General features: G+C 47.3%; 1 protein-coding gene across 2 annotated transcripts in view; it reads left to right on the plus strand.

The window, feature by feature from the left end:
- RAB6B (RAB6B, member RAS oncogene family) overlaps positions 1 to 17258 on the plus strand; it is a 64317-nt gene that overhangs the window by 12889 nt on the left and 34170 nt on the right. For both annotated transcript variants that reach the window (XM_060197005.1, XM_060197010.1), the window contains exon 2: positions 8448 to 8506. In XM_060197005.1, the coding sequence (XP_060052988.1) occupies positions 8448 to 8506 (59 nt within the window). The remainder of the gene's footprint in view (positions 1 to 8447; positions 8507 to 17258) is intronic.

A 17258-nucleotide genomic window follows, 5' to 3' on the forward strand; every position in this document is an offset into this window, starting at 1 on the left:
CTTTAATTTTTTTGTTTTATTATAATTATTATATAATAACTATTATTTTATTTAACCATAGCTCTGTTCAACTCTGGTTTTTAATGATATGAAGGATTGAACCTGAGACTTTGGAGTCTTAGGTAGGAAAGTCTTTTTGCGTGGCCACTGTGCTGTCTTCCTTGCCCTGTAAAAAGCAATTTAAATAAGAGTATGTACTAGAGAGAAAAAGAGAAAGAGAGAGAGAATACCAGAGCATCACTCTGGCACATGCCATGCTCAGGCTCAAATTCAGGACCTCATGCTTCAACATCCAAGGCTTTATCCATTGCACCACCTTCCAGACACCACTGCCTCATGCTTCTGGTCCAGCTCTTCCCCACCATGTGACCCTGTGGCTCCTGGACACACTCCTATCCCTTCTCAAAAAAACAAAAAAGGAGGGGGAACTAAGCCGTTATTATTATTAATAATTACTATGTAATCATTTATCATCATTATTGTATAAGGTTCTCTCCCTGAATGGAGTGTTGGTATTGTTGCATTGAGCTATTTATTTATTTAATTTGTGGAGCTGGGCCATCGTGCAGGCACAAATTTCATAACTCTAAGCCACTTTCTCATCTAGAGAGAGAGAAAAGCACCAGAGCCTTTACCCCAGCCCCCCTTACCTCCATGCCATAACGCCTCCCCTGTGGTGTTGGGGCTTGAACCTGAGATGCATATGTTAACAAGCCATATATCTCGCAACTCTGTCTCTCTCTCTCTCTCTCTCTCACACACACACACACACACACACACACACACACACACACACACACACACACACACACACACACTCTGCTTCTCTCCCAGCAGCCTTCCTGAGAGTTCCTACCTCATGTGACCAGACCCCTCCACAAGCCGCACCGCCTGGACATGCAGACATAGTGGCAGCTGAGTTTACCACCAGCTGCTCCGTGGTGCTGCTATCCACGGCATTGAGGCCAGGGGCTTGGGGATGACTAGTGCTCGCACTCTGTTTCTGGAATCCAGCACCTTGCAGCTAGGACCACTGTTCAGCAGGGAGGCGTGAGGGAAGGAAAGGAGCTGGGCCCCTGGCAGATCCGGGTCGCCTGCCCACGACAGAGTGGAGGAGACCCTGCAGTGCATGTGGGGTGGGCTTGCCCAGACTCAGATGTAGAGCTGGAGCTGGAGGCTGGCACCAGACACCCAGCCGCAGCACCTGCAGTGAAGATGCTGCAGAATGTCATAGGGAAGGGCATGGGTGAGTGTGTCTGTGGGTAATAGGGGCTCCTCGCCATTGTGGGAAGAGTGTCACTGGTCATAGGAAAGCCGTGAGCAGGGAAGAGAGGACTCTAGCTCTGGGGAGTGAAAAGAATAGGTTGACCTGGTGAACATTTGGATAGTGTACGGCTTTGCCATGTGCACGGCCCAGGTTTGAGCCCAGTCTCTACCACACTGTAGGAAGCTTCGGTGCTGTGGTTTCTTTCACTCTCTCTTCTCCTGTCTCTTTCTCTGTCTCTCTGTCTCTGAAAAAGTCATCCCAGAGCAGTGAAGCCTGATGATTACAGAGAGAGAGAGAGAAAGGGAGAGAGAAACAGAGTGAATGAACACAAGCCTTGGAGGAGTAGAAAACCATTCTCTTTTGTAGCTAGCAAGTCAGTAACAAGCCTGTCATCCAGGCCAGAGCTCATTTGGGTGCTGCAGTCCCCTCCCACCCAGTGATAAAATCTGCCCACTCACTTTCAGAGCCCTCCTGTGTCCCCAAAGGATGCTTCAGTTCTCAGATTATTTTATTTCATTTTATTTCTGTTATATTGTATTTATTCCACCAGAGTTATTGCTGGGGCTCAGTGCCTGTACTATGAATCCACCACTCCTGGTAGCCATTTTTTTCCTTTTTTTTTTCTTCTACTTTGATAGGATAGAGAAAAATTGGGGAGATGGAGAGAGAGAGACACCTGCAGGCCTGCTTCACCACTTGTGAAGTGACACCCCCCCCAATAACTCTAGTGGAATAATTTAATATATAAATAAAATAAAATGAAATAAAATAAGATAAGAACTGAAGCATTCTTTGGGGGTACAGAAGGGCTCAGAAAGTGAGAGTGGGCAGATTATATCACTATGGGTAGCGAGCAGGAGCTTGAACCTGAGTCCCTGCTCAACAGGGTGTTCCACTTCCCAACTTATTTTATTTTATTCATATTTTATTTTAGTTGTCAAGGCTTCACCATTCAAAGCCAGATTTTTCAGATAGAAAAAAAAGGGAGATGGGGGGAAGACGTTATAGCACTGAAGCTTTCTTCAGTACAGTGGGGTTCAGACTTGAACCTGGGTCATGTGCAAGACAAAGCAGGCACACTATCCAGGTGAGCTATCTTTCCAGCCCTTTTTCTCACCAACTTTCCAGATTGGGCCCAGCACCCCCAGAGAGGAGCAAGGCCCTTCCCTGCCAACCCTAGAAATAGGTATCATGGCTGGGGCTGGGGCAAGGGCCTTTCCAGGGGGATATGTGGTGGCAATAATCTCTTGGCAGAATCATGAACCTGGTGTAACCTAAAGACAAAGACAACCAAGGAGGGTTGATGAGAGCAGCCTGCCCCCCCTTCACTTCTGACCTCAGCTTATTTTGTCACGTGTACAATGACGTGAACTCTCATTTTGGAGTCAAGGACTACTCAGTCCAGTGCTATTACAAGCATAAAATTCCCTTGAGCCTTGGTGCAACCGTGTCCTATCTCCCTCGCTGACCACTGTCCAGGGTACTGGAAGGTGCTGTTTAAACAAGGGTCCATGTTGCCCACCATTGGCCACTCTGGAATTGCTCAGAAAATCTTGACCTGGAATACCCACACCTGAAGTTCCTCCTGCACAACCTCCAAGCAGCATGGCTTTTTAGGCTTCTCTCCTTTCAACCAGAAGTCACTCTGAGTTGGCACTGACACACTGCCAGAGGCTGGACCCAGAGAAGGGCAAGCTGGGCACCAGAAAGCCTTGCAGGGAATTCTGACACTGCTGCTCTGTGAGCCTTCTCTTCCTTTTGTGGCTTTTTGCTGTCCCTCCTCTCTGGTCTTCTCAGCTGCCCTAGGGAAGAGCCTGTGAGTCTGACACCTCCTGCTCCCTGTCCTCCCTCGCCTCAATGTCAGATGTGAAGGGTCACCATCCAAGGGAGGGACCAACAGGTCACTTTTCCCATTGTCCCTGGAAGAGCAAGATGCTTTTTCAGCTGCCCTGTGATAACAGCTTAGTGTTGCTCTGCTTTTTTCTCTGAAAAGTCTCTTTAATGGGTCCCAGTCTGTGGTCTGCTGGCCTCTGAGGTGGTCCTCAAGGTTTGGGAAGTGAAGTGAAAGGGGAAATTTAAAGCAACCAGAAAGCATGTTCTAAGTTTGATTTCTACCAGAATTGCAAAGGGTGGTTTCCAGGTAAAAAGCAAAAGAGATTATAGCTTGGGTGGTGGTAGGTAGTACATTGGGTAGAGCATTGGACTCTCAGACATGAGGTCGCAAGTTTGAGCATATGTGCCAGTGATGCTCTGGTTCATGTTCTACCTCTCCCTCTCCCTCCCCCTCCCCCTCTCCCTCCCTCCCTCCTGAGTTATCACTGGTGCTTGTGCTGGCACTACAAACGCACTTTTGATGGCAGTTTTTTCCATTCTTCCAGTTTTGTCCATTTGACAGGACAGAGAGAAGTTGAGAGGGTTGGGGGAGATAAATAGGGAGATAGAAAGATAGACACCAGCAACAAATGCTGGAGAGGTTGTGGGGTCAAAGGAATCCTCCTGCACTACTGGTGGGAATGTAAGTTGGTCCAGCCTCTGTGGAGAGCAGTCTGGAGAACTCTCAGAAGGCTAGAAATGGACCTACCCTATGATCCTGCAATTCCTCTCCTGGGGATAATATCCTAAGGAACCATTTACCCATCCAAAAAGATTCGTGTATACCTATGTTTGTAGCAGCACAATTTGTAATAGTCAAAACCTGGAAGCAACCCAGGTGTCTAACAACAGATGAGTGGCTGAGCAAGTTGTGGTCTATATACACAATGGAATATTACTCAGCTATTAAAAATGGTGATTTCACCATTTTCAGCCGATCTTGGATGGAGCTTGAAGAAATCATGTTAAGTGAAATAAGTCAGAAACAGAAGGATGAATATGGGATGATCTCAGTCTCAGGCAGAAGTTGAAAAACAAGATCAGAAGAGAAAACACAAGTAGAACCTGAACTGGAATTGGTGTATTGCACCAAAGTAAAAGACTCTGGGGGGGGGGGGGGAGAGTACTGGAAAAAGGATGACAGAGGACCTTGTGGGGGTTGTATTGTTATGTGGAAAACTGAGAAATGTTATACATGTACAAACTATTGTATTTACTGTCAACTGTAAAACATTAATACTCCAATAAATTTAAAAAGTGTTACACATTAAAAAATGTGTTGGGAGTCAGCCGGTAGCTCAGTGGGTTAAGCACAGGTGGCACAGGTGTCTATCTTTCTCTCCCCCCTCTGTCTTCCCCTCCTCTCTCCATTTCTCTCTGTCCTACCCAACAATGATATCAATAAGTACAATAAAACAACAAGAGCAACAAAAGGGAATAATAAAAAAAGAAAGACACCTGCAGACCTGTTTCACAACCTGTGAAGCATCCCCCCTGCAGGTGGGGAGCTGGGGTCCTTGCGTGGGCCCATGTGCTTTGTACTGGGTGCACCACTACCCACCTCTCCCCCATAAATAAATAATTAAAAATATATTTTAATGGGGGTCAGGTGCTGGCACATATAGTTAGGTAAATATATTACCATGTGCAAGGATCTGGGTTCCCCACTTGTAGTGGGGAAGCTTCATGAGTGCTTAAGCAATGTTGCAAGTGTCTCTGTCTCTCTCCTTCTCTAATTTCCCCTTCCCTCTCAATTTCCCTCTGCCTCTATCCAAATAAATGAATAAATAAAGTATTTAGAAAGATTTGAAAAATTTAGTAGGGGGTTAATGGTTTATAATATAGTTGTTGACTCATGGGTACAGTTTATCATCACATCATAAGTGTCTGCGAAACACTTTTGCCCCCAGTACAGGCCTATTCCACCATCATGCACCAGGATTCTCTGTCCCCCTATCCCAGCCCCCTGCCCTCCTTCCCTGGAGCCTTTTACTTTGGTGCAGTACAGCATACCTAGTCCAAGTTTCACTTTGTGTTTTCCTTTTCTGTTCCTGTGGCTTCAGTTCCACCTATGAATGAGATAAGCTGATTATCACATTTCCCATAGACTGAACATGGGCCACGTGATTGAAATCAGTCTCTGCCCACCTCCCCACCCCCCCACCCCCCGGTCCCAAGCCCCAGTCTCTAATTACATGGCTGATCTTTCTGGCAGGCCTGCCTCTACCCTAGTGGAGCCCAGCTTTCTAGGGGTCCTCTTGGAGTCACCTCAGGTGTGAGAAAGGACTCATGAATAGCAAAGATACTGCATTGCTCCCTCCCAGGGGCCAAAGAGGAGTCAACATCTTTATTTCTTTTTTTTATAGGGGGGGATTGACGGTTTACAGTTGACAGTAAATACAGTAGTTGGTACATGTGTAAAATTTCACAGTTTTCTGCATTAATACTGTAAACCCCCCCCACACCTAGGTCCTCCTCCACCATTATGTTCTAGGACCTGAACACCCCACCCCCACCCCAGGGTCCTTTACTTGGGTAAAAGACACCAAACCCTCAGTCCAAGTTTCTGCTGCTGTTTGTTTTCCCTTCTTAATTTATTTCCCAACTTCTGTCTATGAATGCGATCATCCCATATTCATCCTTCTCTTTCTGACTTAGCTCACTTCACATGACCCCTTCAAGCTCCATTCAAGATGCGCTGAAAACAGTGACCATTTTTAACAGCTGAGTAGTATTCCACTGTGGATATATACCACTATTTACTCAGCCACTCATCTGTTGTTGGATACCTGGGTTGCTTCCAGGTTTTGGCTATTACAAATTGTGCTGCTATGAACATAGGTATACACAGATCTTTTTGGATGGGTGTGTTTGGTTCCTTAGGATATATATCCTCAGGAAGGGAGTTGTAGGGTCACAGGGTAGGTCAATGATTAGCCTTCTGAGAGTTCTCCAGACTGCTCTCCACAGGGGTTGGATCGATTTACTCCTACCAGCAGTGCAGGAGGGTTCCTTTGTCCCTATAACCTCTCCAGTATTTGTTGCTGATACCTTTTCTGATGTATGCCATTCTCACAGGAGTGAAGTGGTATTTCATTGTTGTCTTTATTTGCATTTCTCTGACAATCAGTGACTTGGAGCATTTTTTCATATGTCTGTTGGCCTTTTAGATCTCTGGTGAATATTCTGTTCATATCCTCTTCCTATTTTGGATGGGCTCGTTTGTTTTCTTGTTGCTGAGTTTGGTGAGCTCTTTATATATTTTGGCTATTAATCTTTTGTTTGATGTGTGGCATGTAAATATATTCTCCCATTCAGTAAGGAGTCTATTTCTTTGGATGGTAGTTTCTCTTGCTGTGCAGAAGCTTTTCAATGTAGTGTAGTCTCATTGGTTTATCTTTTAGTCTTCCTTGCGATTGGATTTGTATCACTGAAGATGCCTATAAAATTTAGATAGAAAAGCATGCCAGGAGTTAACTTCTTGGTTATACAGTCAGTGGTGGTTGTGGTGGCCACTTGTTGTTGTTTCTCAGCTCAGAAATCTCAGTCACCCACTCCCCTCTTCCACTTTGCAGCATTTCCTATGTATGGTGCACTTTGATTTCCATGTTCAATCCTTACTATATTACCAGTGTGTGCAGGACCCCCTTTTGGGCCTTTGGAGTTTTTATTCATGCCATGGGAAGAATCACCAAGCACAGACACTGTCAGTGTATGAAGAGAAAGATTATTAGAAAAGGATTAAGGGGTGGGGGGAAGTTTATTAGGAGAGGGCAATACAGCCATGAGAAAGGAAGGATGAGCAGGAAGTGGTTCTGCTCTGAGATCAGGGACTTCCGGGGTGTATATATCTTCCTTACTCTCTTCCCTCCTGATGTTTGTGATTGGCCATCCCGCATCCTCATGGGTTTGCTTGGTCTCCTGGGATTTGCTGCTTCTGCTCATGTAGAGGCAGGTGGATGCTTTTGTCACAGTTTCCTCAAGTGGTCTTTCCTCAGCCAGGTGTCAGCCACCTTAGTTTGCCTCTTCATTGCTGATTCATGGATCCCACCCCTTAAGTGATATTTTGTGATCTCAACCATTTTAGGTGCTATCTTGTCTCCGCCATCTTATTTGCTGTCTTGTGGTTTCCGCCATCTTGATTACTGTTGCAGTGGCTACCTGCTGTAGTATTACTCTTGCCCTTTGAGGTCTTCGCTGTGGTTATACTCGTAAAAGGAGGAACAGAGGTCCCAAAGGACAGTGACCTCCTCACAGTGACACAGACCAACAGAACCCCCCATCTCAGGATTTGAGTCCAGCCTCCCTGCCCCCCCAGCTCTGTGTCAGCAAAGACCAGTGTCATTGTCTCCCTTTTATGGGTGTTGGCTGTCAGGAGATGTTGTCTTATTCAGGATTGAGGCTTCAGAAACGGAAACAGACCTTCCCCACAGGAGCCCTATGGATGGACCTGCCCTGCAAGTGTCAGGGAGAGGCTGAGTGGATGAGTGGAGAGCTCCCAGGCCCTGGCTCTTTGACTTTCCCTGCCAGAGCTGTTCAGGCAACCTGGAGCAGAAGAGACTATGACCACACCTAGCAGGGGCAGCACCCCCTCCCCCACAGATAGAGAAACTCCACACAGGGCCTAGCCTAGCAGATGTTCTACGGTCACCCTCCTCCCCTCCCAGGTGACTGGAAATGCTGCCATCAGTGTTTCTGCCACTGCCTGGCCTGGGAGACCTGCAAGGGGGTTAGGTCAGAAGCCAGAGCCTGCAGTTTGCAAAATTAACTGCACTTACTTGTAAGCTTCCCAAGAGACTTCTGCTTTCTCTTCACTGTACCAGTGCTTCTTGGCTGGGGGTTAGAAGGTGTTTGTAAGTGTGGGAGGGGACTTTAGGATTGTCACAATAGCCAGGGCTGCTTCTGGCATACCTAGGGGTGCCCACCATCCTAGGAGGGGCCACTAGGAGAAATGAGTAGTTATGCTCATCCTTCCTTCTCGGCCTCTGGGCAGAATGGAAGAGAGAGGAAGAACAAGTAAATGCTTCCCCATCTGGTCCTGCCTCGGCTGGGTTCTTATGGGTGGAAAAAAATTGATGAGTGAGGAGCTATGGTACTGCAGGAGGCCTCCCTCCCCCAACAGCCTGGCACAGACTCCCCTGAAGCCCCCCTAGCATGGCCATTTCAACTCGGCACCCCTTCCCCAAAGACCCTCCATCCCACTAGTTTCTGCAGCCCCTCCTCCCCTCCAATTTCTCCACATGACAGGTGTTCTGAGGAGCCCAGCCCAAGTGCCATGACTGAGCCCCTCTCCTCTTGTGTTTTGCAGTGGGGAAGACATCCCTGATCACACGGTTCATGTACGACAGCTTCGACAACACATACCAGGTGAGGTGTGGGTACCACTGGGTCTGTGGCCTCTCTCTTGGCTCACTGAGGTGGTGGGTGGCTGGCCTGGGTACAGGGCCTGTGTCATGCTGTGGTTGAACTTCCCATCCATGCATTGGCCCCAGCCCTGTTCCTTCTGGAAGTTCAAAGGAATTAGTTTGCAGAAGGAAGTTCTAAAAATAGAGGGAGAGTGCATTTCTGTCTGCGTCTTCTTGGTCCCCGTGGAAGATCTAAACAATTACAGTTGACCTTTCAACAACATGGATCTGAATTACGTGAGTCTACTTATGTATAAACAGATAACGTAAGCTCTTGATAATGATAACTATGTCTCTGTATTTCCTCTTCATTACTCTTTTCCTAGTAGTGCTTTTGTTTGCTAGCTTATTTCCTTGTAAGAATACAGTCTAGAGGCTGGGTGCTGGCACATTTAGTAGAGCATACATGTTACAATGCGGAAAGACCCGGGTTCCAGCCCCTGGTTCCAGCCTTCATGGGGAAAGATTTATGAATGCTGAAACAGTGCTGCAAGTGTTTCTCTTTCCCTCTCTATCTCCCCCTTCCCTCTCAATTTCTGTCTTCAATAAACATTAAAGATAAAGAACACAGCCTACAATAACACATAAAATGAGAAAAACAGACAAAATGTGCATCCACCTGCTGTTTATCAGCAAGGCGTATAGCTACAGATTACGAGGAGTCAAGTTTGGGATAGCTCAGACTGCCTGGATTTTCTGCTGTGTGGGGGTCAACACCCTTAATCCCTTAGTACATAAGGCCAACTGGGTATGTTTGGTTACTTGGGTGGGCTCATCAAGTAGGGCATGATGGGCAAGAAGCATCATGTAGGGTGCAGCCCAAGAGGTGGTACAGTGGGTAAAGTGTTGGACTTTCAAGCTTAAGATCCTGAGTTCAATCTCTGGCATCTCTTGTGGCAGAGTGATGCTCTGGTCCCCTCTGTCTCTCTCCCCTCTTTCTTTTTTTTTGGTGGGGGAGCAACATGAGAGAAATGAAAGAACAATATGGGGAGCATCTCAGGCTTGCTTCTGCTGGCTGGGCATATGCACCACACATGAACATACTTGCACATACATGCACACAAGCATTGTTGAGACACTTCTTTCCCTGGAATGGCTGGCTTGCACTTGTCTGTGGGACCTCTGTGACTCCTAGCTCTAGAAGGTGGGCTGGGGCTCAGCCAGTGGCCCCTCTGGTTCAGTGGCACTTGTAGTTACAGGTGGCCCCAAGGCTGAACATTTGGGGACAAATTAGCAGTTCACTGTTCTGACCACTCTTGAGTGGCAAGCTGTGTGCTAATGGAGTAAATTTTCCCTGTGAGTATAAATAACTCACTTTGGGGGACTAGGCAGTGGCACACCTGGTTAAGCACATAGTACAAATTGCAAGGACCCACGCAAGGATCCAGGTTCAAACCCCCATTCCCAACCTGCAGGGGGAAGCTTCACAAGTGGTAAAGCACATCTGCAGGTGTCTGTATTTTTCTCTCCTTCTCTGTCTCTCCTTCCCTCTCAATTTCTCTCTGTCCTATCCAATAAAATGGAAAAAATGGCCTCCAGGAACAGTAGATTCATTGTGCCGACACCAAGCCCCAGTTACAACCCTGGAGGAAGAAAATAAATAAATAACTCACTTTTTACAGAAAGTGGTAATCAGTCACTACATATCTACCTATCTACTGTTTTTGTTTTATTTTTTTTAAGATAGAGACGACAGAGGCAGAGGGAGAAAGAGAAAGAAACTACAGTATTGAATCTTTTTTATTACTATTTATATTCTCTTTTGCTGCCCTTGTTGTTTTGTTGTTGTTATAGTTATTATTATTGTTGATGTCGTCGTTGTTGGAGGGGACAGAGAGAAATGGAGAGAAGAAGAGAAGACAGAGAGAGGGAGAGAAAGATAGATACCTGCAGACCTGCTTCACTACCTGTGAAGCGACTTCCCTGCAGGTGGGGAGCCGGAGGCTCGAACCAGAATCCTTATGCTGGTCCTTGCGCTTTGCGCTACCTGCGCTTAACCTGATGTGATACCGCCTGGCTCTTTGTTTTGTTTTATTTTAATGAAGGACACACAGAGAGAGATATGCAGAGAGAGACCACAGCACTGCTCAGCTCTGACTTGTGGTGATGCTGGGTATTGACCCTGGGATCTCAAGAGACTCAAGCATGAAAGTCTTTTTTGCAGAACCATTGTGCTCTGTTCCCAGCCTTCATTTCCACTATTTTTAAGAAGAGAAAAAGTTTTTTTTACCCTTCATTAAATCAGAGACAAATAATAATGCATTTTTCTTTCCTCTTACCACTGTGGCTTCACCAAGGCTTCACACCTTTGTGATTCTACCACTCCCTGTAGATTTGTTCTTTCAATCACAAATAGAAACAGAGAAGGGGAGGGAGAAAGGAGGAGGCAAGATACCACAACGCTATTCAGTTGCTTGAGTTGTGTAGGGCTCCCATGTGTTGGCCGGACACTTGAACCAATGTCCTCATACACGGTCAAGCATGTGCTCTACTGGCTGAACCATCACCCAGGCCTAGTCATGTGTTTTTCTAAGCAAATGGGTTCTGTGCAGTCTCTAGTTCCAGGTGGATGTTATTTGAGAGGAGTGGGGAGAGGAAGGTTGAGGGAGCAGGTAGATTTAAGGACCTGGGGAGCAAAAGTTCCTCGGTGTCTTCATGGCAGAATTTCTCCTCCCTTGCTCCATGATGTGTGGGTCTGATTCTCTGGAATAGGCCTGTGCAGGGCCGTCTCCAGCGCATTTGGCCATGAAATCCTTTTTGTCACTGGGCCCTTATTTATTTGGGGAACTACAGATGGGCAGCCCTGTTGTATGTGACTGATGCTTATTCTGTGCCCCACTCTCTCTCCTGCCTTTCTCCCTAGTACATCCCCTGTCCCCTCACTATCAATCCCTGCTTTTCCTCTGCCCTGGCCTCAAGTGCCAGTGAATTACTAGGTTGGGAAAAATTCAAAAGCAGGGAAGAATATCAGGCTCTGAGCAAGGGTCTCTCTGCCAGAGACCTCTCCTGAGAAAGGGAATTCCACCATCAGTCTGCATTCAAGATGACAGCTTGCATGGACTTGGTGCTGGCCTGCACATGTGCGTGTGGGTGATTGCACGGAAATGCTTTAGTTGCTGGGGATCTGTCTGACTTGAGGTTTCTCTCAGACCCATTAGTCTCCCTTGGAAAGCTGTGTGACTCTTGGCTGGCTGGGAGCCATAGAGGTATCAGATGACACTCGTGGCCCCAAGACATTTGCAATGGTCCTTGTTGGTGTTGAGCAGGGCCACAACCCCTCCCCGTGGTATTCCAGTCCCTCAGATTTTCAGCCCCTATCAGGACCAGAGAGATACCACACTGGTTAGGGCACCTGCCTTGCCATGCAAAGACGTAGGGGTGTGAGCCCCAGTGCCACATGGAAGGTGTGGTGGTGTCTGTCCCTCTCTGTCTCTCTTTATCTAAGTAAGAAAGCTGCTTGGGGGCTGGGCCTAGAAATCATTCACCCATTAGAAACCACATTTTACTATACTCAAGGACCCAGATGCAAGCCCTCGGCCACCACAGGGGAGCATTAAAGACATGGAGAAGCTGCCTGAGGGGTGGAGCAGTGCTATGGTGTTTATCTCTCTTCTCTGTTTCATATCCTCTATGTGAGAAAAGACACTTATAGGAATAATTCCCACCAACCTCCATGTCCAGTGTCACCTCCCAGTGCCTGCTCCGTGTCTTGATCTCAGGCTCCTTTCTGTCTGTTTCTCCATGCCTTGGCTTATGGTGCTGCCTCTGCTGAGATGCCCTCCATGCGTCTCTTTTTCTCTGCTGTTTAGAGCTCTTCTGTGGGGCTGGGAGGTGGTGCACTGTCGGGAAATTGTGAGGATGTGGTAGAGCCTGGCAGGGCTTGACCTGAGGAGTGTGTTTATCCTGTCAGTCTCTCTCTCTACCGAGAGGTTGAGCAAGGAAGAACAGGAGTAACCCCAAAGGTTGGCCCCATCTTATCAGACACCTTGTCTCACAAAGCACCCTGCATTCCTGATATGATGGCCTGCTCCCTTATTACCTACATAATCATTGTTTGGCCTAAAAGATCCCCACCCATTCCATTCCTTTGATCTATCTTCTTTCTACCCTCAAGACCCTCTCTGCCTGCAGGGTATTATTATTTATCCTACCAGTTAAAACCCTCACAACAGTTGCTAAGAAAGTTACCTTTCCCAGCCCCCTTTTGCCTTTCTCCGCCCCTTTCCAAACCATATCAAGCCATTTCCATTTCTGACTTGCCACTTCGGGTCCGACCTTTAAAAGCCTGGGCTCCCTGATCAACAAAGAATCGAATTGCCTCGCTGCCACGAGCTCTGTTCATGAGTCATCTCCCTTGAGTCTCTGAGTGAGTAGCAGCCCAGGCTGGCTCCGGTTGCATTCTCTCCTACCCAGAGAGTACACGCCCGGGAAGAGGCACCCCCACGCTAGCCTGGCAGTGCACCTGGTTGAGCGCACATGCTACAGTGCACAAAGACCCCAGGTTTGAGGCCCCGGTCCCCATCAGTAGGGGGAAAGCTTTGTGAGTGGTGGTGAAGCAGGGCTACAGAGACTATGTCTCTCTTCCTCTCTCTCTATCTCCCCCTTCCCTCTTGATTTCTATCTTTATCAAAAAAAAAAAAAAAGCTCTTCTGCCTTTTGGATAGTGAACTACTTTGCCATATGTGCAACCCAAGTTTGAGCTCAGCCCCTACCATATTGAAGGACATTTTGACGTGATATCTATCTATCCAACTATTTAATAATAATAACAATAATAATAATAATAAAGCTCTTCTTCCTCACCCAGAGCCCTAACTGGTTTTATGGGCAGGGCCTGGGGCAGCCCTCCCCATGGCCCCTCCTCCCCCAGCACTGTCCTCAGGGCCCACTTAGCCCCACCTAGGAGGTAACAGGAACTCCCTTGCTCCTTTCTAGTCACTGCAGGGTCTCTGGGACCTTCCACACTCCTGGAGCCAGCTCAGAGCCCTGGGGTCACAGCAGGGAGGGAAATGGGCCAGAGAGAAGCTAAGCCCCTTTGTCTCTCTGGTTTTCTCCTTTCATTGTACAGCTGGGGCTTCTCCCTCAGCTCCCTCTAAGTTGGTAACCAGGCTGGAGGCCCAATTCCATTCTGAGCACACAAGCTTCCGGCTAATGAGTCCTCAGGAGATACACATGGGGACCATGTTATTGTGCTCGTCTTAGCCTGGTACCCAAGGTGCTTTGGAAGTAGACGGGAGCCATCAGATCTGGAGATTGTATTCCTCTTTGTCCCCAGTATGGTGGCCCAGCAGCACCTCTTCCCCCCAAATCTATGGCAGAGCTATTCCCTGCATGTTACACCCTACCTCCCAGTCTGCTGCCTGGCTGTGTGCTCTCCCTCTGTTGACTGGGGCCTGTGCAGTGCCCACTGTGTTAGGAGGTGTAGCAGGAGGCTAGGGCCTGGGTGGAGTGGCCCTGTCCTTGGAGTGGCTGGGGTTGTGGAGTGGGGTGGCAGCATCCTGGGCAGTTGCCAGCAGATTCTCCTTCCTCACTAAAGCCGAACTTGCCCTGAGGGGTAGCATGCAGACCCAGTGTGTCTGTGCTGGGTGCCCGTGCTAGAGCTCCCAGGGGGTCTGCCTGCCTGATGGACCCAGAGGACAGATCTCCTGCCACACACCACACCACACCACACCACACACACCTTGCTCTCCTCTGAACACATGTGTTCCCCAGTCTCTCTCCACCCCACCCATCATGCTGGCTAATCCACTCAAATCAAAACTTCTCAGACAGTCCAGAGAGGCATCTCTCTGCACTGATTCTCTCACCCACCACCCTGATTAAGAGAACTACTGTCTGGGAGTCAGGCTGTAGCGCAGTGGGCTAAGCGCAGGTGGCACAAAGCACAAGGACCGGCATAAGGATCCCGGTTCGAACCCCGGCTCCCCACCTGCAGGGGAGTCGCTTCACAGGCGGTGAAGCAGGTCTGCAGGTGTCTATCTTTCTCTCCTCCTCTCTGTCTTCCCCTTCTCTCTCCATTTCTCTCTGTCCTATTCAACAACGACGACATCAATAATAACTACAACAATAAAACAACAAGGGCAACAAAAGGGAATAAATAAATAAAAATAAAATAAATATTTAAAAAAAATTTAAAAAAAAAAAAGAAAACTACTGTCTGGTGAGGGGATAGCATATAGTAGTTCTGCAAGTTTTTCATGTTTGAGGCTCTGAGGTCTCAGGTTCAACCGCCAGCACCACCACAAACCAAAGCTGAGAAGTGCTGTAGTCTATTTATCTATCTATCTATATATGTATCTTTCTTTGTGTATCTCTTTCTCTCTCAAACACTTTTTTTTAAAAAAGGAAAAAGAAAATTACTGTCAACATGGATCGCAGAAGGAGCTGGAAAATAACACCTCAGCTTATTCAACAACCTTCATGCCTGAGGGTCTGAGGTCCCAGGTTCAACCTTCTGTACCACCACAAGCCAGAGCTGAGCAGTGCTCTGGTAGAAGATAAATTTAGTAATTAAAATAAATATTTATTTTTCATTGCCACCAAGGTTATCACTGGGGCATTGCGCCTGCATGACAAATCCACTGTTCCTGGTAGTTCTCCTCCCACCCTTTCTTTATTTTCCTGATAGAGGCAGAGAGAAATTGAGAGGGAAGGGGAAGAGAGAAAGAAAGAGAGAGAGAGAGAGAAACCTGCAGCTCTGTTCTATTGCTTATGAAGCCTCTCCCCTGCAAGTAAGGACTTAGGGCTTGAACTTGGGTCCTTGTGTATGGGAATGCATATGCTCAACTGGATACACCACTACACTGCCAACCTCTAAATTTTTTTTAGTTAAGTTTTAAAAAAAAAAAATTGTTGTAGAGGAAGCCTTCTGGCACGTGCACTGTAATGAGACCTGGCCCACCCCAGTTTTCCATCCTCAGGTGCAGTCCTCACAGCTCTTCTCATGAAATGCTCATGGACCTTTCTTGGGACTGCACATTAGCATCGCCTATTAAGGGGATGTGGGGAGAACTGCAGACTGGCTCTCACATTAGCATTTTCATTATTGCTATTATTATTACATGCATGATTTCACCATTCACAGACCAGCTTTTTCACAGAGAGAGAGAGAGAGAGGAAGAGAGAGAGAGAGATCGAGACCACTATAGTACCAGAACTCCTGCTGATGCCAGGACACCTCCTGTGTGGTGTCAGAGTTCTACTCGGAACCCAGGTCTTCCTGGTGAGCTATTTCTCTGGACCGACACTTTGAAACTATCAGAGGTGACTAAGATGGCTTATAGCCAAGGTGAGAGCCTTGTCTCTGCAGCCCAACAGTGGAACACCCCCAGGAGAAGGACTCAGCGTGCTTATGCCTTATAACCTTATGCCTCAGTGTTCCTCTCCCCTTCACAAAGATACTATGGGTACGAGATCCAAGGTTCCAATCCCACATCTAAGACTGAGCTCAGAGATGTTGGTTCATAGTCTCAGTTTGTTAGCATTGCCTTTTTTTTTTTTAATCTGAAAATTATTGGACTGGGATTCTTTTTTCTTTGCCTCCAGGGTTATCACTGGTACTTGGTGCCTGCAGTACGAATCCACTCCTTCTGGAGGCCATTTTATTGCCCTTGTTGTAGTTGTTATTGTATTGTTATTGTTGCCATTGCTGTTGTTGTTGGATAGGACAGAAAGAAATCGAGAGAGGAGGGGAAGATAGAGACGGGGAGAGAAAGATAGACACCTGCAGACCTGCTTCACTGCTTGTAAAGCAACCCCCCCTGCAGGTGGGGAGCTGGGGGCTCAAACCGGGATCCTTAATGCCGGTCCTTGTGCTTTGTGCCATGTGCACATAACCCACTGCACTACTGGTCAGTCCCTATGGACTGGGATTTAAAAAAATTCATTTACTTTAATTTATTCTTTTATTTTTGCCTCCAGGGTTATTATTGGGGCTCAGTGTAGGCATTTCAAGTCCACTGCTCCTGGTGGCCATTTTTTTTTCCAATTTTATTGGATAGGGCAGAGATAAATTGAGAGAGGAGGGGGAGATAAAGAGGGAGAGAGAAAGACAGACACCTACTGACCTGCTTTGCCACTTGTAAAGCGTCTCCGCTGCAAATGTGGAGCTGGGTGCTCAAACCTGGATCCTTGCGTGAGTCCTTGCACTTACTACTATGTGTGCTTAACCTGGTGTGTCACCACCTGGCCCCCTATTTTATTTATTCTTGATAGAGGCAGAGAGAGAGAAAGAGGAAGAGAGACACCACAGCACTGAAGCTTCCTTCAGTGCAGACAGAACCAAGCTTGAACCTGGGTTGTACAAATGCAAAGCAGCTTACTATCCAAGTGAGCTGTTACACCAACACAGCACTGCCTTTTCTTAACCTGGAAATTATTAGGAGGAGATTCTACTTCAGTGACACCTAACATCAGTGATGTCAGAACTGAGTCACTTTGCACTGGAATGGCTCCGATAGCTATAACAGCCCAGCTGATGGCAGATTAGAAGCCACACACTGTGGATATCAGGGTGTGTTGAGACAGGACACTGTGCATGATTCTGTTTATAAGACAGAAAAAAAACAAGTGAGTCTCCAGCAAATCGAAGCAAAGTCACTCTGCTTTGCTCTTGTGCTGAAGCTGTGCATTTCTGTCAGAGATTGCTGGACACCCAGGCCCTAGGCAGGACACTGGACTTGAGCTATGGGTTCACCCAAGTGGCATGTTGATTC

The sequence above is a fragment of the Erinaceus europaeus genome, chromosome 1 (assembly GCF_950295315.1).
Source record: "Erinaceus europaeus chromosome 1, mEriEur2.1, whole genome shotgun sequence".
Taxonomy (NCBI): Eukaryota; Metazoa; Chordata; class Mammalia; order Eulipotyphla; family Erinaceidae; genus Erinaceus; species Erinaceus europaeus.